At 42.2% G+C, this 24,670-nt stretch overlaps 2 protein-coding genes and 1 pseudogene across 4 annotated transcripts; 2 read left to right on the top strand and 1 right to left on the bottom strand.

Annotated features, from left to right (window-relative positions):
• The first annotated feature begins 1,437 nt into the window (after positions 1-1,437).
• On the top strand, positions 1,438-3,042 carry LOC310799150 (ammonium transporter Rh type B pseudogene; annotated as a pseudogene). Its single transcript has one exon. The product of its transcript is annotated as an ammonium transporter Rh type B pseudogene (transcript).
• An 8,596-nt stretch (positions 3,043-11,638) lies between these two features.
• LOC310799126 (signaling threshold-regulating transmembrane adapter 1-like) lies at positions 11,639-16,056 on the bottom strand. 2 transcript variants are annotated; one of them, XM_083661690.1, is made up of 6 exons: positions 15,887-16,056; positions 13,895-14,011; positions 13,776-13,806; positions 13,578-13,633; positions 13,329-13,402; positions 11,639-12,602 (listed from the first exon to the last, which is right to left on the bottom strand). In XM_083661690.1, exons 1-6 carry the CDS (start codon positions 15,915-15,917, stop codon positions 12,342-12,344), a joined length of 570 nt encoding a protein of 189 aa, XP_083517816.1. In that variant the 5' UTR covers positions 15,918-16,056; the 3' UTR covers positions 11,639-12,341. The 2 variants fall into 2 exon arrangements, with proteins under 2 accessions (XP_083517816.1, XP_083517817.1); XM_083661691.1 differs by having other exon boundaries at positions 13,776-13,800.
• A 2,407-nt stretch (positions 16,057-18,463) lies between these two features.
• LOC310799374 (dnaJ homolog subfamily C member 14-like) lies at positions 18,464-22,654 on the top strand (the record flags this gene model as incomplete). The annotated part of the gene is made up of 6 exons (XM_083661963.1): positions 18,464-19,015; positions 19,158-19,264; positions 19,605-19,724; positions 19,907-20,067; positions 21,323-21,425; positions 22,004-22,654. 6 exons carry the CDS (start codon positions 18,464-18,466, stop codon positions 22,263-22,265), a joined length of 1,305 nt encoding a protein of 434 aa, XP_083518089.1. The 3' UTR covers positions 22,266-22,654.
• Between the last annotated feature and the right edge of the window lie 2,016 nt (positions 22,655-24,670).

Genomic DNA, 24,670 nt, shown 5'->3' with positions numbered 1-24,670 from the left:
CCGGCGATAGCCCTGGCCAGAGGTATTATGTTTTCAGGTGGTCCGTACGACGTAGATAGCTAGGGATAGGAAGGTCGTAGAGCAGGGGTGCCCAATAGGTAGACCTCGGGCCATCAATAAGTAGCTTGCCAAAGAAATCAAAATGTATTCTTTTTATTTTAATGCATAAACTAAATTCCATTCATGTATAGCTAACTCAGTATCTCCAGTATTTTACATGATAATATTAAATAATGTTAAATAAATAGAATAGAATACAGTTAAAATGTGCTAAATATGTACTTGGGGGGACAAGGGGGAAAGGAGTGGCTCACACGACTAGTTTAATTTTTGTAAGTAGCTCTCATCCTAAAAGAAAAGTTCGGGCCCCCCTGTCGTCGAGGGTCGGGGGTCGAGGGGTGGCTAGAGAGAGTGGGTAGGGGGATGTGGGAGGGGTGTGGGGGTCGTGGAAGGGGGCGGGGCTGGGGAAAAGGGACTGTAGGGATAGGAAGGTCGTAGAGAGTCGGAGTGATGTGCTGAGAAGTATATGTTTTTCAAGTTGAGTTGACGGGTTCACTGATTTGCTGCGTTTAGTTGAGTGAGATGACCGTGTGCAGGATTGCAGTCAGACATGAATGCATTACAGTCTAGACATGTATGACCAAAGGATGGCAGCAGATGTCTCCTTTTCAACTCTCAACTCTATTAATATTCAATGGTAGTGCAACTCTATTGTTATGTGAAGTGGAGATTTATTTATTATTTATTTATTTGTTTTGTTTTGTTTGTTTGTTTATTTACTCATAAGAAGTGTGCTGGAGATTCAGCCTATTATTGGAATGTTGTCACTTCTATTGCAGTTTATTTCATAAATATAGTCCTATTGATTTAGTTGAACAGTGCTATGCTTTTCAACACAAGAGGCGTTAGAGTTATCCTTTTACTTAATACAATTTATACAGCATATTTAAGTCAACATATTTAATGTTTGATGCTCTATTAAACTCTTAAATTTAAATTAAATTAAATTTAGTTTAATTCTAAATTTTGAAAACAAGTGACACCTGTACACTTACGAAATTATGGTAGCTTGAAGGGCATCTTCACTATCTGATTGGGTGATTTTTTTTTAATGGATATAGCTTTCACTAGAAAACGCTCTATATATAACTAAATGTTGAGTTTTAGAAATTCACGCATAAAATCCTCAAATGCTGGCTCATCAAAATGCAATTGCGACATTTGAGGGAGCAAAGTGCAACCCTCATTGAGAGTGCTGCACTGTTATTACAGTATACTGTACAGTGTGGGCCTATGCTCTTTACCACACGCTGGTAGCGGCTCTTATCTGACAGAGCAGGTCCGCCGTTATCTGACAGAGTCGCAGTATAAAAAGAGGTCTCGGTGCTGCTGTGGGTCCAGGCTGCTCTGAGCCATCAAGTCGCGCGCGCCACCATCATGAACAAGTCTACCAGTTTGAGGGTGCGCCTGCCCATGCTGGTGCTCGTGTTAGAGGTGATCCTCCTGGCTCTTTACGCCGGCTTTGTCACCTACGATGACAACGCCAACGCCAAGATGCAAAACAACGAGACCAACCCCATGGACAACTCCATGTATCGCGACTACCCCTACTTTGCCGATGTGCAGGTGATGATCTTCATAGGCTTCGGCTGCCTGCTGGCCTTCCTAAGGCTCTACGGCTTCGGCGGCATGGTCTTCAACTTTCTCACTGCCACCTTTGCGACTCAGTGGGCGATTCTAGTCCAGGGTTATTTCCAGTTTTACTCAGACGGTAAAATTCACCTGGGCGTCATCAACCTGCTCAATGCAGAGTTCGCCTGCGCTGTGGTGCTCATCTCTTTCGGAGCTGTGTTAGGGAAGGCCAGTCCTGTGCAGCTCCTGGTCTTGGCTTTCCTGGAGGTCCCTATCTTCGCCGTGACAGAATGGGCCGTACTGAAGTACATAAGGATCAATGACGCAGGTGGAAGCATTCTTATTCACCTGTTTGCCTGCTACTTTGGCCTGGGGGTGACATTTGTGCTATACCGCCCAAGTTTGAATGAGGGACACCCGAAAGAGATCACCAGTTATCAGTCTGACATCCTCTCTGTCATGGGAACCCTGTTCCTCTGGGTGTTCTGGCCTTCATTCAACTCCGCTCTGACCTTTAAAGGTGATGATCAGCACAGAGCAATACTACACACTTTCATCGGTCTGAGCTCCTCCACGATGACCGCCTTCGCGCTCTCAGCAGTGTTCAATAAGAGAGGCAAGATCACCATGGCTGACATCCAGAACGTCACTCTGGCCGGAGGCGTGACCGTCGGGGCTTCTGTGGACATGATGATCTCCCCTGCAGCTGCGTATGCTCTGGGCGTTATGGGCTGCACTGCCTGTTACCTGGGATACAGGTACCTGACCCCATTTCTGGCCCACCACCTCAGGATCCAGGACCAGTGTGGCATTCACAATCTCCACGGGCTCACCGGCCTCATATCGTCTGTAGCAGGCATCTGCGCCATCCTCTTGGCCACCGAGGAAACCTACGGGCCCAGTATGTACCAGATCTTCTCGCATCGTGCCCCACCCGAGGGAGATCCAAAGCTGCTGGAGCTGCAGCAGCTCATCCCTGGGCTGAAGCCCGGGCTGGGCCGCACCGCCCAGGAGCAAGCTCTGTACCAGGTGGCAGCTATCTTCACCACCATCGCAGCATCGGGTCTTGGTGGGATTCTGACAGGCTTTGTTTTGAAACTGCCCTTCCTGGCTTCTCCATCTGATGAGGACTGCTTTGACGACGAGCTTTTCCTCGATGTGCCCTCTGACTTTCACAGCATAAAGGCGCTCAGTATTCCAATCAGCTCAGATGAGAAAGGACACCTCGACTCTGAGGACACAACCAAGATCTGAGTTCACACACTGAGGCAGACACTGAAAGTGTTTGGGGTTGACAGTGAACATTGGTGCCATTGTCTTTGATGCAGCTTTTTGCTTCATTCTTATTTTATCTATTTCAAAATGTCGATCTTGTTTACGCCACTGTTTACAAGTGTTGCAAATATGAAACTTTTACTCCCACCCCACTCTTACTATCACCCCATGTCTTTGTATTTGTTGTGGGCTAATCTTTTGTTTGCTGAATTACAGATTGGTCTGTCAATGCTATAGCAAAATGTTTTGTGTTCGTTCGTTTGTGTGTGTGTGTGTGTGTGTGTGTGTGTGTGTGTGTGTGTGTTTTCACATAAATTATATTTACCTTGCCACCTTACCCTATATGGGCTTGAAGACGAGTTAAATAACAACAGGAGAGGACTTGTAAAATAGCCTCCTGTATGTTATATATAATATTGAGTAAAATCTCTAGAAAATATAGTCACTATATTATAGTGCAATCAATTATTTTTCTCCATCCTTTTCCCCCATATCTTACACACAAATGTTCCTTTCTTTTTAAAACCTGCCACTCTACCTGGAAGGGCTAAGTTCAAAGGGTTTATCGGTCTTTTCCACTCTTGAATAATCAATATATAGTTTGTTTTTGCCACATTTCTTTTTTCAAATTGACATAAACAGAAAAACACAACAGAAGACAAGTATTATTTGTATCATCATCATCAAGTATTTGGTGTTTTTTAATATGTAAAAAGGTAAATAGACAAGTAAAAATCCCTTAAAACACAGTATTACATTAATGCTGAATGTAATGTATTTTTAACGGGGAAGATCTGTTGTGGAATATATAATAATAATAATAATGTGGATACCATGTGAAATAAATTATTAGGTTAATAAATGACGCAGTAAGCAATTTCACCCATGTATTCTCATTGATTGATTTAATTTTAAATAAAACCGCAAATCTCACTTGAGATCATTGAAAATGGAACGTTTTGCAGTAACACTTTGCTAAAATAGTTATATTTCCATAATGTATTTCACACTTTTACTAGCTAGGTTACCGTTAATCCATTAACATTGTGAATATTGAGCCAGAATAATAAAAGTGATTCAGAATGATATGCTCCCACTCTAAGAAGTCTTGCTACGTCACAGTGCCTGTTTTTTCAGGCTTTTAACTGTGTGGACTAGTATGAAAGAATGATCAGAGAACGACGTTATCTTTTCTTTATTTCATTATGGTTTAATAGCTTGCTGTTTACAGTCAGTTGCTAAATTATTGGAATATTGAGTATTCTTATACTCATATTTATTGCTGCCTAATCTACACTGTAATCTTTCACATCGAATGTCGAATCTGATTCACAAGAGCAAGCTGATAGCTTCTGATTATGGCCCTTTGACGGCCTCTGTGTTGAATCATGATAAAACAATCGCAACAGCGCAAAGTGAAGTGAACGATATCACAATTATATGTTCTCTCCATGCGAGGCCGAAGAGTCTATAATAAGAAATGATGGCAATATAATTATCTCACTCTCCAATAAACTTCAGATCAAGGCTGAAAGTAAAGTACAATGTTGTACTGTCACATTGTGAACTCTTTCTCCCGATGAAGCTGAGGCATTATATATATATGAATATATACATGAATATATATATGAATATTTACCCCCCTCCCCACATTATATTTTACTTTGCAAATTATAATTTGAGATTGTTTTGTGTTTTGCTCCATCTTCTGCTGTTGATGTGATTGCTGCACTGCATTCCCCGTTTGTAATCTGATTACTCACTATGTCTATTAAAATGAATCTGGAATCTTGAATAGAATCACTTGTCTGGCACCAAAGTGGGGGGCTTTAGCAAATTGAGATTAACAAAGCAAGATTAGCACCCACTGAAGCTCCATGGGATGACGCCCCCCCCCCCAATATAACATTCCATTTGCTTTATAACTGAATTGTTTTGTTTGACCAAGTAAAACTATTTTCATAAGCATTTTATGAAATGTCTATGGAAAAATTAATGGCTCACACCACTTGCCCACAGCCATAACAATGACAATCAATCATGAGACTTAACCTTCTTGGAAATCATTGTTATTTCATTCTGATTGGTCTTATAGCTTTGTGTCATAGTTCTGTGGAGCTTGACATGAGCCTGACAAAAAAAGTAAAAAAATGGGAGGGCTCCTTCATGCTGAGGGGCCCCTGGGCACCTGCCCAGGTTGCCCATATGGTCGATCCGGCCCGTGATTAAGGCAAGGCATGTTTAATTATATAGCACATTTCATACAAATCGGCAATTCAAAGTGGTGTACATAAATAAAAGAAAGGTCACAGACATAAAATCACATTTGGAAGTAGTAGACAGTGCATATAAATAAAGAATTAAAATGCACAAAAAGAGATTAATGATCAATAAAAAAGTTTTGAGCCTGGTTTTAGAAGAGAGTTCTCCTGGGAGTTTGTATAATTATGACTCTGTATGGCATAATAACTAAATGCTGCCTCAGCATGCTTGGTCTGGGATAATAAATTAGTTAGCAGACCGACCCCAGATGGCCTGAGGGGTCCAGAGGGCTCATACAGATAGGGTTAAATGCAGTAAACAAACTGGGTCTTATCCATCACCACCACCGAGTCTGTCATTATCTTACAAGGCCGGGTATCATTCTACAAGGTGCGTTATCAATAGGCCTAAGTAATACAATAATGTACACATGTTAGAACCCTCCCCCCACAATCCTTTCCCAACTAAAAATGGAGTGTCAGATTTAATCTTTAGAAGAGTACAAATACAGATTTATTTGCCATATCTTTAAATAGACATAAGTTTGAAGGCCCTTATACGGCATAACCATACACATATAAAATTATTGAGGAATTCAACTCAGAATAAAATCAAGAACACACATTTGCATTGACCATTGTGGTCCTCGTTTTAAAAAGCAATGGGCAGAAAGCATTAACATATATAATAATATAAAGTAACACACCTTTCAAAAAAAACCATTCATTAGTGATTGACTGTCAGCAGGTTATCAGCCATCCCTTCACTGCTCCTTTAAAATGGTTAGCAATAGATTCCAGTCTGTATGCCGAGTACACCAAGAAGGTGTTTTACCCCTGATGATGCACTCTTAAAACCTACAGGGGATCAAATCTGTTATATTGGCTCTACTAGTCCCATATCCATTCATCTCTCAAGACAGATTTTCGATTTGCATGAAAATGTTCCAAAAATATTTATTTATTTATTTATTTAACTGATGGATTCCCAGATTGCATGCCCATGAATATCACTGACACGTTTGAAATTATTTTTAAATACTTGGGAACAGAGCCATTCATTATTATATTCCATAAGACCCAGGTTCAAATGTTTGACCTGCTGCTCAGTGCTCTCTCATCTGATTTTAGTTCTGTGAGTTGGGAGCGGCCAACACGAGGACGTATCAGATTATTGGATTTAATGGCATTGCAGCTATCTCTGTTTATCTGCTGCAGGAACGTGGCCGCGTGTTGAGAGGAAATTTGTCCTCTAATAAATCATATCTGATGACAATAAATGTGATAACATTTATTAGAGGTCATAAGAGTAATGTGTTAATGATCTCTGGCTCCTCTGCGGGGGGAATCGTGCTCAGGAAGCTCTGTAACTCCAAGAACTGCTCTCTCTTACATTGGATTTCACAGTGTTATTCTTCATCATTTATTTAATGTAATTATTCTTGTCTCATCTTCGTAGTTCGATCTACATGTGCTTTGTGACATTTGGTAACTAGATTGAAATTGATTGGCCTATAAGGATAAAAAAAAAAGACAAAGACATGATGTATAAAATCTATTAACAAGCAACACAAGGTGTCATCAGAGGAAACAATTAATTTCAACATTTTGATATATTTCAGTTTGCAGGAAAGCTGGCTTCTGGTTGAACGATGCTGACCTTCAACCATGTGACATGACCCAGGTTCAAGCCTCTGTCGACATGACATGACCAAGGTTCAAGCCCCTTGTTGACAAGCATCTGCCCTGCTGAAAAGTCCTTCAGCTAGACACGGAACAGCTCCAGGTGAGTCTTGACCTCTGACCTCTCTATCGAGGGGCAGGTGAAAAAAACATTTCCACTCAGGGATCAATAACATATCAGATTACAATACGGATCATTTCTTTCTCACAGTTATTTCTGGCCCATGTAATGAGCGACATCATTTTAGAAATATTCCCTCTGGAAATTGACCATCATGCCAATGATAATTGTTTTATTTTATGAGGATGGGTCACTTTTCAAATGATGGATTATCTCGATTGCGATTTTATTCGTCTTTAATAAATGTACATCACAACCAGTGTTGGGCAGTAACTTAGTTACTGTAATTGTATTACTTTCCCCAGTAATACACTACAGAATTTTGTATCCGATGCAAACGATACCTAATACCATCCCAAGTAGCTTTTTGAAAGATTTGCATAGGATCATGTCTAAGTTTGTTTAGGCTTTGGGTGAAAACTGAAACTGAAAAAGAATGGGTGGCTCAAGACGCTAAATCAATATGGTTGGACCTTAAAGCAGCTACGAGCAACTTTTTCGATTGTTATTAAACAGTATAAATTTAATATCAATGCATCACATCTTACCTCTAATAGTCGACGAGACCAACGCAGAGTAGTCTCGCTTGAACCCCGAGTGAATCGGCCAGTGTTAGTCTGTCTGTGGCCAGGGCAGATCAGGAAGTGAAATGAAACGGTTTGCAGCAGCCACTTCGGCCATAACCACAAAATAACTTCCAAAAAACCTGTTGGAATATAACGAGAGATGTTCCCGAGAGTATGCGTGGCGTTCACATTGTTTATGCTATGTTGCTAGGCAGCGCGAACGGGGTAGGCAGGCATCTGCGTTTCACTTCCGGGTTTCACTTCCGCGTTTCACTTCCGGGTTAGCCGGTCCGGCGGTAAGGGGAGAGAGAGAGAGAGAGAGCCCCCTGTTGACGCGAGTTTAGACAGACACAGACTTAATAATCACCTAAGGGAGCAATCTCCGATTCACACGGCTTTGGTCTCAGCTACTATTATAGGTAAGATGTGATGCATCAATATTGTAATTATACTGTTTAATAACAATCGAAAAAGTTGCTCGTAGCTGCTTTAAGTTGCAGGAATGTAGCTGGCTCTCATTGTCAAGTGTACCATTCTTAAAACATGTTCAACCGTTATCGGGTATTATTAGGGGTGTCACAATATATCGTCCCACGAAATTTCGCGATAGTAAAACGTCACGATATGTATCGTTGAGATGAAATCTCATATCGCAAAAAAAAGACTAAGAAACGTCTTTGTTTGTTGAAGTTCAATGTGTGGAAAGTAGTTCAGTTGAACAAGTCTCTGAAGAGACACATGAGAAGTTATACAGGAGAGAAACCATTCAATTGAGTTTCTGGCAAAACTGTTTACTTGACAGGAAAAACTGAAGATGCATAAAAAATAGATTAAGAAAAGTCTTGTTGTTTGAGTTTGAAGAAAAACTGAAGATGCATAATGAGAATTTATACTGCTGAGAAACCTTTTAGTTCAAAGTAAATCTAAGTGACGGTGTAACTCATTCTATTTCAAGATAAGCCTTATCTCCAATCTCATGTTTTTTCTAGTTGTTATTGTAATAACAATTTCCCACAACAGCATGTTTTGTATTTGTGCATTTCAAATAAAATACTACTTTTCCAGTCATATATTGTCATTATTCAAGTTTAAAAAAATATTGTTAAAATCGTATCGTATCGTATCGTTATCGTGAACCCAGTATCGTGATACGTATCGTATCGTGAACTGAGTGTATCGTGACACCCCTAGGTATTATGGATAACTTCATTGTGAGTGACATTTTTATCACACAGAATTGCGTAAAGAAGGCATTTTCTATCACCAGAAGACACTCTTTTATGCACCGATTGTCGATAATGATAATACCAACTTCATTCCATCTTGTATTGACCCTGGTTACCAAAGAGTGGAACAGATTTGGAATCCAGGTGATAAATTATCTATATTAAGGTGGAACTATGAAATCATTACCCAGCTTCAGGGAGAGTACGGGTTACCTAAGACACACTCTTCTTTACCCAGCTTCAGGGAGAGTACGGGTTACCTAAGACACACTCTTCTTTACCCAGCTTCAGGGAGAGTACGGGTTACCTAAGACACACTCTTTCAGATTTCTACAAATTTGACGTTTTCTAAACTCAGTACCAAGGACCAGAGCAAATTGAGGCACTCATTCACCAGGTCTGCCTGTTGCAGAGGGGGACATTTTACTATATCATAAACTGTTCTCTTTAAGTAATATCAGTACTCTCAGCAGCAGGAAATCGGGAATGGGACCTTAAAACTGCAATCACCGATCACCAATGGAAAACAATTATGGCCAGGCAGAATCATCATGAGGGCCGCTGCCACTCAGAGTGATTCTCTCATTGGCTGAAATGCTCTGTCGCTCAATCTTCCGCTAATCTGATTGGCCGGAAATGCCAGACTGGATTATGGGAGGAGTAGCTTCTTCACTCTTACGATATTATGTACACACTCTTGTACCCAGCACTTTTTGTTCAATGTTTTTTTCAACTCAGAATCAAATGTTTCATGGTCACGATTCTCTAGCTGGCCGGGGGGTTTGCTTCCAGGCTTAAAACTCTTTAGATAAGGATTTTTCCAAAAGTGATGGAGAAAAATTAATTGTAAAATTCTATTCCCGTACCCAAGGTGATATCACGATGTCACGTGACTGTTGAGCTCTATAGGTATCTGTTGTTTCAACAAGCTAAAATTGTTCTGATGACTAGAGCAGGGGTAATCTGCTGTGTTGTGATAGGCTGATGACTAGAGCAGGGGTAATCTGCTGTGTTGTGATAGGCTGATGACTAGAGCAGGGGTAATGTGCTGTGTTGTGATAGGCTGATGACTAGAGCAGGGGTAATCTGCTGTGTTGTGATAGGCTGATGACTAGAGCAGGGGTAATCTGCTGTGTTGTGATAGGCTGATGACTAGAGCAGGGGTAATCTGCTGTGTTGTGATAGGCTGATGACTAGAGCAGGGGTAATGTGCTGTGTTGTGATAGGCTGATGACTAGAGCAGGGGTAATCTGCTGTGTTGTGATAGGCTGATGACTAGAGCAGGGCAGAGCAGCAGGGGTAATGTGCTGTGTTGTGATAGGCTGATGACTAGAGCAGGGGTAATGTACTGTGTTGTGATAGGCTGATGACTAGAGCACAGCTAATCTGCTGTGTTGTGATAGGCTGATGACTAGAGCAGGGGTAATCTGCTGTGTTGTGATAGGCTGATGACTAGAGCAGGGGTAATCTGCTGTGTTGTGATAGGCTGATGGCTAGAGCAGGAGTAATCTGCTGTGTAAGTGCAAAGTTTTTAATTAGTTTTATCAGCCCTAGAAAGCGAGTGTCTGTCTGTCCATCTATCCTTGTTTATTTGTATGCCTCTTGATGTGATGTTGTCATCGAAAATGGTATCGAGTATCAATATTTTCCAGGGCATCAGTATCGAAGTTAGAAATAATATCGTGACAACCGCAGGTGGAGAGTGAGTTACATTTACTCTAGCTACTGTAATTGAGTATCTTTTTTGTGTATTTTTGTAATTTTTTTAGTAGTTTTTTTAATCTGTTTTACTTTGACGCAAGCACATTTTGTTTGAAGTAATGTACTTTGTTACAATTTAAATAGCCAGAGAGTGCAGAGTAAAAAACATCCAAAGTTTCCCCAAGTTTTCTATGAACTGTGCACCAAAAACGGTCCAATCTATGGACCCTCGCTAACTATCAGTGTTGAGTTGAAAACTTCTTTCCAAGGACAGTAAATATTTGCTGCTCAAAAAGTAACTATAGAAGTCGCCAGATGACCTCATCGCAATGGAGGGAGGGGGCCTACGCTGTGTGTGTGTGTGTGTGTGTGTGTGTGTGTGTGTGTGTGTGTGTGTGTGTGTGTGAAGCACTGTGATCATCAGACCTCTGTAGAAGTAGAGCAAACCGCCATCAGCCGTACCAAATGCAACACGACGGTCAGTCAGAAAGCAACGAGAATATGGCGCTTAATCACAAAAAAGTAACTAATTAACTTTTACTCTATAAGTAGTCTACATTTTAAATCAGGTAATTTTTACTTTTACTCAAGTATACTTTTGAACCAGTAATTTTACTTCTACTTAAGTAAAATCTCATCAAAGTAACAGTAACAGTTCTCTTTCCACCCCTGGTGAAAACCCTAGTCTTTCATCATTTTGTGGTTGTGATTGATTGTTGATTAGTTAGATGTAGTTGGGCGCATTCTCTGTACAGTCCTTTGAGATAAGCTCGACGGGCTATATAAATTAATGAACTGGACTTGACTTGACACGTTTAAACATTAACAGAGTTATTAAGGGAGTGACCAAATGAACCTTGGAGGAAGATTACATGGAACAAAAGAGTTAGAAAATAATTTGAAATTCAACTGCATTTATGACACCACTGACTCAATAATTAGATATCAGAATTATGTTCAGCAACATATCAGATATTGATCTGTTGGCACTTATTTTTTATAAGCCATGCATATCATTGCAGTGGTCATGGCACAATTGAATCATATCGTTGTTATAGAATAGAAATTTACATCCAAAAGGTAAACAGCAAACCACTTGAAGAAAACCCACTTGTGATCAAAAAGATGGAGCCAGGAGTCAGAAGCCGTCTTAAATGAAGTATTTAACACAGATCTTGGCCAAGAGATGCACTCTTAGAGATACACAGGCTTACAATGAATGCAATGAAGAGAAAGTCAAATATACTTATAGGCTGGGACACACATCAGATGACATCTGTCTTGATGCACATTTGAAGGCTAATCTGCAGACAACCTATCTGGTATTCTGGCTCTGTACTACAGGACATGGTGACAGGGTACAGTGTGAAATTGAGAGGAGCTGCAAATGTGCGCTACAGGCTATCTGAATATGACGTCTGTCTATGTATGTACAATAACTATGTATAACTTAAATGAAAATGTGTATGAATATATTAACTAGTGATTGTCCAAATAAAGGCTCATGTGATTAAAATTTTCCCTGTCACATATCCTCTGTGATTTAGTACAGAACCAAACTATAACACACAAGTCATTAAAAATCAGAAAGCTCCCTTCTTTCCTCTTACAGTAACTTCAGTTGCATTTTTGTGTTTCGCGCACAGGAAATAATCTAAGTCCAAAAGGTTGCTAAAGAATCTAACTAAAATTTGAAAAATATACCAGCCTCAGTGAGTAGGCATTGAAAACAGTGCAGCATACAACATCACTACTCGGATAGTAGAAGTCACTTTCAATATAATGACCAACATTGCCATCCTGTGGTTGCAGAAAGATAATGACATGGTATCTAAACACGAGCAGAAGCCAGAAGCATTTAGTAACTGTGCAGCTCTCAGAGGTGGTTTGCGTATCCGTCTCCAGTGAGCGCAGTGTCCAGGGTTTTGGTGCGATGGGTCTGCACCGAGGCGTACAGATCAGACAGGCTGGACATGGTGTCGGTGTCGCCTGCCAGGTCCCGGTCCCCCTCCGGCTCCGGCTCCCGCGCCTGCAGAACCACTTCAGAGTAGTGGATCTTTGGAGAGCTGCGGCCGGACCGAGGCTTGGGAGGCTTCAGGGTCAGGTTAGCGTAGCAGTCCTGGGGTTTGGATTCGGACTAGGAAAAAAAAAAATGGTGTTAGTGTTATTAGGTGTTCATCTTTTTTAATGGCAAGCTAGCAATATCATACACAATCCTATCCTTATATATTTCTTGGTATAAATAAATGTATAACAAAAAAAAAGGATGGGCACCGTTTTGACACTTTCTGCATGGTATAACATAAACAATCCTAACAAATGATTGTTTGTATGCACTAGGGATGTCACAATATATCGTCCCACGATATATCGCGATATCAAAATGACAATATGTATCGTTGAGATTAAATCTCATATGGCGAGAAAAAGAAGCTGAACATGGTGGCACTGATCTGCATCTGATTGCATGCTCGCTCTCCTTTTCATTGCTTTGTTTGAACAGACGAGGGACGTTACAGACACGGAGGATGAAAATGGTGAAATTACTCAAATTAGCGTGGAGGATGCCCCCTCGACTTACAAATCGATCGCAAAAAAATATTGTTAAAATATCGTATCGTATCGTTATCGTGAACCCAATATCGTGTATCGTATCGTATTGTGAACTGAATGTATCGTGACACCCCTAGTATGCACTCATAGAATGGTAGCTATAAGTAGGCTATGGCTAAATCAGCATAATCTTCTCAATCACTCCTCAAAACACACTTTTATGAACAGGCTGTATTATTGTGTTGTATTCCTCTTGGTTTATGTATTTTACAGCCGATGCTTTGAATGTAAAGGGGGATAAAGATGCTACCTGTGAGTCACAGTGAACGCTCTGCTGATGCCTGTGAGAGGAAGAGCTGATTGGTGGATCTACAGGATCAACTCCTGTAAAGAAAGAGATGCCAGTGAAGAACAATATCACACTGTGAACAGGCACAGATGAGATGGATAAAGAAACACATGTATAAACAACACATACATTTGAAATATGCCTTAGGCACGCACGTGCGCGCACACACACACACACACACACACACACACACACACACACACATCTTACTTGTTTGTATGTAGTTCACGTTTCCATAAATGGGATTGTCTTCCATCTCCCGTACACTTAAATTTGATACATAGAGGAAATCAACTTTATATACACTGTTCAACTTGGAAATAAATCTTTAAAAAAGCAGCCCATTCAAGAAGTCACGAAACAATTCAATGTTTTGTCTTTTCATCGCGTCTTTGAATGTACACTCACCTTCCTCTGCCTCTTGGTAAGCGTTCTGTCCCTTTTTCAGAAACAAAATGACAGATTCACCCATCAGATACAAAATTGGAATGTTTCATTATGTTTTTGAAACCTAAGTAATGTTATACCTGAGCAGAGTTTTGACACACAGAAGATAACATTCCAGCAGAGGGAGAAGAGCAACGTTGCACTGATGACTGCTAGTAGCACCCACAGCTCAGACGATCCACAGAGAACCCTCCAGACTACAGAAAGAGAAGAAAGAGCATATTACATAGAATAGATGTCACACTATTTTTCTAGTGTTCTCTGAGCTTCAAAATTGCAATATTGACAGAATCCACATCCAAGCTGCAAGCTAGCATATTATATTGCTCATAATAGCCCTGCGTAATGCTACATTAAACAGCATCTTTGAAAGAGGATTTGATCCGGTGGTTAGGAGTGTAGCGCCCACAGTTGAAAGAGGGAGGAAGTGGAACCCAAAAGAGGCAGTGCAGCAAGCACAGGCAACCCTTAGACACAGGGACATCATAGGCCAGGTGCAGCACGGGCGTGGAGGCTTAGGGTTGTGTGTAGGGAAACCTGTGTGGAACAAGGCATCAGTAGTAGAAAAGAGGAAGATGGTAGTTGAAGAAGTACATAGGCAAGAGGAGGCAGTAAGATGTAGGTACTAAGGCAGTGTCACAGGCAAAGCAAGGACAGTGGGTGAACTGGGAGAGTGTAGAGAAGAGACATTTGAAGTGGAGAGAGTTGTGGGGCATGGAGGCCAGCAGGATTAGATTTATTATAGGGGCTACTTATGATGTGCTGCCATCTCCCCAGAACCTAAATCAGTGGTTGGGCGAGGATGCTGCCTGCCCGTTGTGTTCTAGTGTATGTACACTTAGGCATATACAGACTGTCAGGGTGTAAGGTTAGTCTTTCCCAGGGGGCGATACACCTGGCGTCACAACCAGGTGTTGAAATGTTTGGCAGCTGCAGTTGAGGAAGAACGGCTAGAAGTAAATTCTCTAAAGAGACTAGACAGATCAAATTTGTACATGAGGGAGAAAAGGACCAAGTAGGTTCAGGCACAAGTTAGGGCAGCTAAGTGTAGGTGGAGCCTGGGAAATGAGGGCTGACTTTTCCGGGTTAGAGCTCTGAGCCATCACAGCGCGGCCCTGGTTGAAAGCTTTCAAACCCCTCCATTGAGAAGTAATGAACCCTTCTGCTGTAGTAGGTGGCTTTGAAATGATTCTGTGACACTTGTAAATACGTGCGTACAGCTGATTTAGACAGCTTGGGAGCGAGAGTCGCAGGCAAGCCTATGTATGGATACGGCCCGGGACTCTTGTAGGGGAGACGATCACGTACTACCCGGAAAAGAGTGCCAAACGGGGCTACAGCCGACCTAACTAACCCACCCACCCAGCAACAGTTAATTCACATGCCTTTGCTTGTGTTTGCCAATATCCAGAGTAATATGCTTGAATAGATTTCTGTCATTTAGCAAATACTTGGAGCCAATCCCTGTCCAGTATTAGCAGTTAAACTTAAAACAGACAGAACAACAGATATTGGAATTTGTAATGTGCGACAAGGAGGGGAAGTCATTTTAAGGATTTTAACAAGACAATTAAACTGGTTTTGTGGAAAAACCATATCAGAAAAATGATTAGTCAAAGTAGAGTATTTTATATATTATATATCTTAAAACATGACTTTAGGGGTCTTGCCTGGTTAAATCACAAGCAGGTGTGTGTGTGTGTGTGTGTGTGTGTGTGTGTGTGTGTGTGTGTGTGTGTGTGTGTGTGTGTGCGTGCGCCTGTGTGTGCGTAGCATTTACAATACTAAAAAAGTGATTGCAGTGGCTTTGTGAGATGCACAAACAAATACAACACATGGTGGATTTTTAATCATTTCACTTCAGCATGTTCGCTTTCTTCTCTCCAACATTACAGAGCAAATTGGCTCAAGCCGTAAGAATACTAATATTATATATTATGTATAATATTTATACAGTGAAATTCAGTCAAATTTCTTTTCAATCTCACATCAAATCAGTTCTTATAACTAGAATCTTCATGTTGTGTCTCACATTTAATAGACATGGCTTTGTACCATTATTCAAGACTTACCCATATGTGTCCCATTACAACTGCCTGCCATGGCAATGAATCTTTATCCAAATGTATCTCTCTATTTCTCTCTCTCTCTCTCTCTCTCTCTCTCTCTCTCTCTCTATCTCTCTCTCTCTCTCTTTCTCCTGTGATAAACGAATAAAAAAAAAAGATTAAACCTGGAGAGTCTTTTGTAATATTACTGTTCCAGCTGTGTTGCTCTTCGAGACTAGAAACCGTTTTCACGGGATAGCTTGTTTAAAGGCATCACGATACAGGATGTGTGCATCTGCAGAAAACCACAACGTTTTATATGAGCACACAACTCTTCATTAGAATTCACAGAGACTACAGTAACATCAAGGTGACGTGTAATGAGACTGCCAACCTCTTTAGAGCAGGGGTTCCTTCCCAAACTTTTCGATGACGAGGCCCCCCAAATAGCACTAGCCTTTGGTCACGACCCTCCTAGGCCCAAAATCCTCAGGGACTTCTACAGACTAGAGAGCAAGGGTGGGCAACAGTTTTTTCCTGAGGGCCATACTGACTTAGATCAAGTAAGCGAAGGGCCACACATTGGAGATTCTACCTGCCAACACAGGACTCACTGTCCCGGTCAGCAGGGACAGCCTCCGGAAGTCTCAGTTGAACACGCTGCTCATCGCCTTGCAATGCATGCTGGGATACCTGGCTACGCGATTCAATACAAAGTGAATGGGCAGCAGCGACAGCCTGCGTCAAACGTTGTGCAAAGTGCACGCACGCTGCTTCGCACGCTGCTTCGCACGCTGCTTCGCAGATGCTTCTGGTGTGTCCCAGTCGTTAAACATTAGTAGTAGCCTACTTGAAACCATTTCTGTCTTATATCAAATTTCGACATTGTTTCTATAAGATTCCTATTCCTGTATGTTCTTATAGTACTTGGTCTTTGGGTTTTTTTGTTTTTTTTCATAACCACACACTGTAAAGCACATTAGGACTGATTCACTCATGCGCACGTGCACGCGCACGCACGCACGCGCACGCACGCACGCACGCACACACACACACACACAATCACTCACTCACTCACTCACTTCCTCAATACCTCCCTCTTCTTTTGCCTTGAGCAAAACATTGTCATGCCCAGCCACAGACACTATAGCTACTTTTCCTGTTTTGTCGTTGAGTTTTACGCTTCACCACGCAGTAGGTCTGCCTAGTGCTACTTTGGTCAATGTTTTTCAGGTATCGGCCATATAGGTTTCGAGTAGTCTTGTTTATTCCCTGTTTCTCCTTTGCCCCACTTCAAACAGCTGTAGCTATAGAGACAGTCTGCATGTCTGGGAACGCCCATACAGGCTCTAGGAACGCCCACAATAGACGCTGGGTTAGCTGGCTCAGCCTGGCTGGGGGCGTGGTCAGGGTGGGGTAAAAACCCCCGTTCTATCCATTCAGCAAACTTAGAATTTAGCTGATAGCCCAGCCCAGGCAGACACGATCGGGGATTTAACCACTACAGTAAACGCACATCTGAGCAGACGTCTTGTGTTCTGCTCGAGAACCCCCAAACCTGTAGTTTAGAGCCGCAGCACCGTCTTTTGGTGAGTCAGCCCATGAGATATATCGGCGGTTTTACCCCACTCGCGTGCCAGCCGTTTAACATTTTGTGGGCGTTCCCAGACATGCGGACTGTCTCTATAGGCTAAATTAGGCTACAGAAAATAATTATGATTCTTCTTTTTGACCTGCCCACCAGCCCATTTATAAATTATAATAACCAAAAGGTGTCATACAGGTTTGCAGTTATTGCAGGTTTTGTTGTGCCAATGCCATTAACCATTCAAAAACAAAACATGCAATAACAATAAGTGATGAAAGGAATGGCCGTGTTAAAAGGGGATACTGTAGTTTCATACTGTAGTTTTTGACCATTTTGTATTTCAAAAAGGGGGATGACATCCCCTCACATCCCTCCTCAAACCGACACTGTACAATAGATGAATAGCCTAATCTAATGCTTACTATAATTTTAGGATTTGATAAAGATGTACTATGGATATTTTCACAGTAGCCTAAAGGTTAGTTTCATTTCATGTGTAAAAGCACAGAAAATGCTCTGCTCTGCTTTGCCTGGGTGCTTGTTGCATCCCAAGTTTTGTTTATTGTCAAAAGTGTCATAGCAGTAAGAATTTTGATGAAACGAAACGCAAACTGGTCAGGGTTGGGCAGGACACTAGAGAGCCAAAGTCACGCCCACCTCCGGCTTAGGCATACGAACCAAGGGATTTCATCCCATTTTCCCATAGACATTTAATAAAATCCTTATAAAAAGAGTTTTACTTTGTCCAAGTCCAAATAAGCGATTCAGCTATATTTAGAATCAGGAGGGACCAGAACATTTAAATAAATAATCAAAATAAAATCAAAAATGAAACCCTTGGTTCGTATGCGTAATCCGGAAGTGGGCATAATTTTGGCTTTCTATATAACACAGCGGGCAGCAAAACCAGTTCAGTCGACAGACAGAAAATGGCAGCAAGGAGTATGAATCTTATCGACAACCATTGAGGTAGCCTATATCATCATTATTATTAGTCTGGTATCCAGCCCCATATGAATTGTGGAGTTTGTGTGGAGACTGGAGGGCTGAAACTGTACAGCTTTGGGCAGTATCTCCTTGCAAAAGTCACAGATATCCCTGTGATGAAGGCAGATGCTAGTCGGATTCTGGAATGGACAAAGTGCACAGGAGGAGACCTGGTTGATAAGAGTGTTCAGTCAGTGAAGTGGGTAAAGATGGTTGTCTTATCTTCTTTCAGACTCTTCTGTGCTTTGGTCATTCTCGGGTCCCAGTGGGCAAAGGGTTTACTCGTGCGAGAGAGGGGAAAACGATGTTGGGCAGCTTTGCAGGATTCAAGGATCTGGAAGAGGGTGGTCGTCCTTCTGGAGAGAGTCAGACGCTGCAGGAGCAACAGCCAGGGACCATCATCCACCCCCGAGTCACCTGGCAGAGCGTGGAGATGCCAGCCAGGCCAGGAGCTGGAAAGACTGCTGGCATTGGCTCAGGTACCAGAGGACGAGCTTGACCCCTTCATAGTGCTCGGCGTAGAGGTCCATGCCACTGAAGCTGAGCTGAAGAAGGCCTACAGGCAGCTGGCTGTCCAGGTGTGTGCAAAAAGAAAGAACGAAAAATGTATCCTGATGTATCAATGAAACATCTCATTCATGGCGTGACCATTTGCCACCTGAACAGCCTGAGTGTCTCTCCTTTACTCATACAGTCTTTCTTCTCTCCTTTCTCCCTTAGGTCCATCCAGACAAGAATAAGCACCCACGTGCTGGAGAGGCCTTCAAAGTCCTGAGAGCTGCCTGGGATATTGTCAGTAATCCAGAGACCAGGAGAGAGTATGAGTTGTGAGTATCCAGCTTTTTCCATGGCAGTTGCCAAGTTATGCTCTCAGTCTGGTAGAAATCCTTGATGTCTCCCTCTCAATGTTCTCTGTGCCTCTAGATGCAATGCTCTCCTGCATATAGCATATTAGTTTACATATAGTTTTATGACTTCAAAAAGTCAACCTTTGTTGACATTTCATGTGCCAGAGGTGGCACCTGTGCCCTATGTTGCTGACCCCTGGTCTAGGTCTAATTTGATTTAAGATTATTTTTTCTTTGAAGATTAATTTGTATCCAGTTTGATTTGCTGAAGGCTTACTCTGTTGCAACACATCAGCAACAGGTCTCTTTCCCTGCACAGGAAGCGCATGGCAGAAAGTGAGCTCTCAAAGTCCATAAATGAGTTCCTCACTAAACTGCAGGATGACCTGAAGGAAGCCATGAATACCATGATGTGTACCAAGTGTGAAGGCAAGCACAAGTATGTCACGCACATCGAACATCTCATCTGCAATGTCAAACATTTCCTGACTCTGATCAGTTCAATAAACAATACAAGTTACTTGTACATTTTGTAAAAAAAAAAAATGCATAGTAAAATAGCACAGTCACAAGTGCCCCTTGTCTTCTTGGCTCACTATGAATATTGTTGGTGTTTTTTAGGCGGTTTGAGATGGACCGGGAGCCGGCGGAGGCTCGGTTCTGTGCAGAATGTAACCGTTGCCATGGTGCTGAGGAGGGGGACCTCTGGGCAGAGTCCAGCATGTTGGGTCTACGAATTAAATACTTTGCCTTTACGGACGGCAAGGTTTACGATATTACAGGTGAGCTTACATACAACTTTTTCTTATTTGTTCTATTTTTCCTCCCCCAACAGAAACAATAATAATGTCATATGGCACCTGAGCTCAGCTTAGGGCTGGGCGATAAATCGATTTTATTCATTAAAATTTATGGTTTAGGATGTTGTATAAAAATGAAAATCGAGATACACTTTAACTAGGGATGGGCAACGAATTTAGAATATTCGAATAATCGTTTTTATTATCAAGATCGACTTTTATTACTGAAAGTCGAAAATCGTTTTTTATTATTGTAAGGGCTCAGGATGCGCGGCTTCACTCCCACTCGGGCTATCGGGCTGGCCCTTTAGCTCGAGTGGTTAAGTGTTGCACAGTGTATGGGGTCTGAGCCAGAGGTCCCAGGTTCGTGCGCCTGTCTCTTTAAGAATGGCTTTTGTCAATGTGACGTTGCCGTAGGAGCGCAGTGCGCACTGGAGCAGAACGGGCTCAGCTGACAGCACTGCAGCACCCAGTAGCTCTAGAAACGCTAGAAATGTAGTAGAAATGGCCTTAAACTGTCTAGATTACATCAACACTCAGCCATAAGGAAAAGGTTTCAAGGGTTGTTACTGCATGAAGAAAAGCTGATATTCTGTCTACTGTACTGAGCCATCTCGGTGCTATGCTAATGCTAACGGGTAACGTAGGTCTGGCTGCCTATTGACAATAACAGTGCCAAAGTCACCCCCTCTCCCTGTCCATGGGATTTCATCCGCCATTCATTTTTCCATAGACCTTGTGTAAAATGCTCATAGAAATTGTTTTACTTGGTAAAAAACAAGCGATTCAATTATACTTATAATCAGGGGAGACCACATAAAATGTGACTTGCAAAAAATAAATAAATGGGGGGTTGGCAAATGTAGACTAAAAGTCGACTTTGGCCCAGGGACTTTCAACTAGTGTTCTTGCTAGAAATTCCCATCCCTAACTTTAACCTGGGCAAATGATCACTCTCATCAATCAAGCCCCACGCTTCCCTGAGCTGGGTGTAGATGAAACACACACAAAACTGATGTTATTTGCCCAGCTCCTAGCTAGAATTTGTTGTGGATTTTGGCAACGTAGATGGAATTTAATTCCGAATATCTACTTGATGCCTGCATCGACAAGTTAAAGGAAAGCCTAGTTGACATCAAAGAAGGAATGCTACACAAATTCGTAGGATGATCTGACAGACCAAAAGTTAATATTTGTTCTCTGCAAAGCACAGACCAGTTCTGATCTCATGTTTCAGAGTGGGCAGGTTGTCAAAGAATAGGCATTTCTCCTGACACACACCGTGTGCCCGGTCATATCTCCTTTGGTTCCAAGAACAACAGCAACTCCACACGACACAGGTAAGTCCCCTGAGGATGAAGGCATCAAACAAGTGTTTCAAAATGAGCGTAAGGGCATCCGGGTATTACAGTGGTAGATTCCCTGCCTACCAACATGAGGGTCGCAGGTTCGAGCCCCCCTGTTACCTCTGGCTTGGTCGTGCTTCCATACTGGCACAATTGGCCGTGTCTGCGGGCGGGAAGCCGGATTAAGGGCATGTGTCCTGGTCGCTGCACTAGCGCTCCCTCTGGTTGGTCGCAGCGCCTTTCCGGGGCAGAAGGGAACTGGTGGGAATAGCGTGGTCCTCCCACGTGCTACGTCCTGACGGTGAAGCTCCCCGCCGTCAGGTGAAAAGAAGTGGCTGGCAAATGCACATGTATCGGAGGAAGCGTGTGTCTACGGCTCTCCCTAGCAGAGGGGGTAATGACCGGGGCAGTAGGGGGAATTGGCCAAGTACAATTGGGTAGAAAATGGGGGGAAATCAGGGGGAATATTATTATAATATAATAGCACCTTTAGCTACATGAAATGCAACTCAAAGTGATTTACAGAAGAAATAAGATAAAGACACTCTGATTGTGAGCTCTTTAATTTTCAGGACGCCCTCGGAGCCCGCCACAGGGCCAAGCAATCCTGCTGACTTACAGGACTTCTTCAACCGCATCTTCAAGGGAGGGCCTGCTAATGACATGGCTGCCAACGGGGGCTTCTTCCCCTCAGGTCCGCCCCCCCATCACCCACCTGGTGCTGCAGCACCCCCGTCAGGAGCTCATCATCCAGAGCCCAGCAAGACATGGGCGGAGAGTGGCAAAGCGCGGAGGAGGAGGAGGAAGAAGGTCCGGAAGCCCTTTCAGTGGTGAAATCTCTTGACCTCTCAATTTAAAACCATAGTGACACCACAAATAATGGCCATGTCTGTCTCTCGCCTGCCTGTGGGCGTGCCAATGTAACGGCGTTGTGTTGGTGGTACTTGCAGCAACCCATGTTAAGGGCTTGCCCAGGGGTGGATTCGAACTGCGAACATGTGACAGCCACATGAGTTTTTTAAGCATATTTTGAAATAGTAAATTATGTTAATTTACCAACAACAGCAAAACTCTACCTGGACATAGAGTTAGAGTGGGATCTGAAAGTTGCTAAGATATCCCCTATACTCCCTAAAACAGGCATGAATTTGCATTAGCTGCGACCACATAATGCAAATTTCCCACCCTACTCTGTCACTGCCACCCTGCATCCCCCCCACCGGCCCCCCTTTTAGCCAATTGGCATAAACACAAACACACCTACACACACAGACGCACACACACACACACACACACACACACACACACACACACACACACACACACACACACACACACACACACACACACACACACACACACACACACACACACACACACACACACACATATATATTTGACCTCCATGTCAAATTTCAGCCTCCAAGGGTTTGAAAACCGTGGCCTCCAAAGGGTGGGGAACTTTTTGTGGACCCACAGAGCGACCTATAGAGCTTCAAATGACCCAAAAATAGCTTGTTTTACTATTCCACTTAGTTTGTGACTGTCACTTGTTTAAATGTGAAATGCTAAGTAGATATACTACATATCATAAAGTGCCAATACATAAGAATTTCTCCCACAATGTGATGTGTCACTGGGAAAGAAAAGGTAGTGACCAAAACCCTTCATGTATACTGTAAAATGTCAGGTACTTGTAAATATTACCTGAAGTTTAACCCATTTGAAAAGTCCCATGGGACTGCTGTTATCTGGGGACACACAGAAACTCTAACCTGGGGTGAATTCATTTTTGTGGGGTGCCATCTCATTAATATGACCCACATCTCTTAGCAGATTAGAACTGAAGAAATTCTTATTTTTATCTCTTGCGGTTTTGCCGACATACATTACAAAATACATTTTTAGCTAACCACATAGTGCCATAACAATCTGCTCACATGAACACATGCAGACCTCTGTAAGCCACCAACTGCAACTGAGTGATTATAGGTCCTACTCATCCCATGCCATCTGGATGGGGTTCAACATTCAAATGTCATGGTCTCCACTAAAGTCTCGGTAAGGGCAAACAGCTTATTCACACTTTTATCTCCCTGCTGTGTGACAAATAACCAATCATGAAAAATCACAAAACTGAATTTTTTTATTGAGCCATTGATTTTTGGGTCTGGTTTCAGCATAGGTTTTGGTACTTGCATAGAAATTACAATTCCAGGCAAAGTGAATTTAACAAAACCAACTGCTATTGTTTACAACTCTGATATATCTTTGATTTTTTTTTTTTCAAAGACGTTTAATTTTCAAAGACGTGTGTAATATATTGGCTACGATTGACTTTGTTTGTCCAGGGGTTTCCATTAGGCATCAATTCCATGTGTGGAGCCCTAGTTTTAACGTTTATAAGGCAGAATACAGTGCTTTCCATATGTCTGCTTTGACTTGTTCAGTGCTGTTTGGTTATTAAGGTAGCAAGTCCAAGAATATGAACTCAGTGGAAGAGCCAACACCCCCACAGTGTTGTTTTCTTTGAACAGAATATGCAGAAGTATTGCAAAACAAATCTGACAATCATCAGGGTTTAATGTGCAGGACACTTAAAAGTACATGTACCATTTTGTTAGGGAATAGGGGGTGAGTTGCCCGGTTGGCAAACGGTTTTAAAAATTTCACCATTGGGTTTCTTTCCCTCGCTTACTCTGGTTTTCAAAATAAAGGTGATTTCCTATATGCACAACTTTGGTTGTTTTGTTTTTTGCTCAGTACACACGACAAGGGGTGATTTCTCTGCTATTTATTGATGCATATACTTATATTAGACCATTTGAATTAATGACTAGGAAAGTAATGTCACACTGTGTACAAAGCACACATCCTGATAAGATGTAGCATGTTAGCCTGACCAGGTCCCGTTCTATCAAATTGCATGAAGGTTTAATTTGACTAAAGCCACGCTGAAAAGAGTTCTCTGAGTTCATGTTTTACCTCATATGGCTTCTCCCTTCGCTGACCTTACTAACCATGGAAAGAGGGTGGGGCATGTCCATCGCTGCTCCTTAAAAGGAGTTTTTTCAGAGAGGTGCAGATTTCCAGACAATGGTTGATTTCTTATTCACTCACTTGCCTCATTTGTACTGCCCCCTAGAGGTTAAGTTCATTTAGAGGGGATACACTTGTGGTTTCACTCCTTCAGACCTGTCCAAAGCAGTCATTAGCCTTTTTCACAGCAGACATTTTGT

Source organism: Poromitra crassiceps (assembly GCF_964638095.1).
Source record: "Poromitra crassiceps genome assembly, chromosome: 27".
Lineage (NCBI taxonomy): Eukaryota > Metazoa > Chordata > Actinopteri > Beryciformes > Melamphaidae > Poromitra > Poromitra crassiceps.
This window is presented reverse-complemented; position numbering and strand designations above follow the sequence as displayed.

Bases quoted from the DNA above. Each gene is read 5' to 3' on its own strand.
- LOC310799126 (XM_083661690.1), bottom strand. From the start codon at position 15,917: ATGGCAGGCAGTTGTAATGGGACACATATGG. The intron at 13,403-13,577 runs GTAAGATGTGTG...CTTTCTTTACAG, and splicing joins CGTGAACTACATACAAACAA to GAGTTGATCCTGTAGATCCA. The intron at 12,603-13,328 runs GTAGCATCTTTA...TTTTTTTCCTAG, and splicing joins GCGTTCACTGTGACTCACAG to TCCGAATCCAAACCCCAGGA.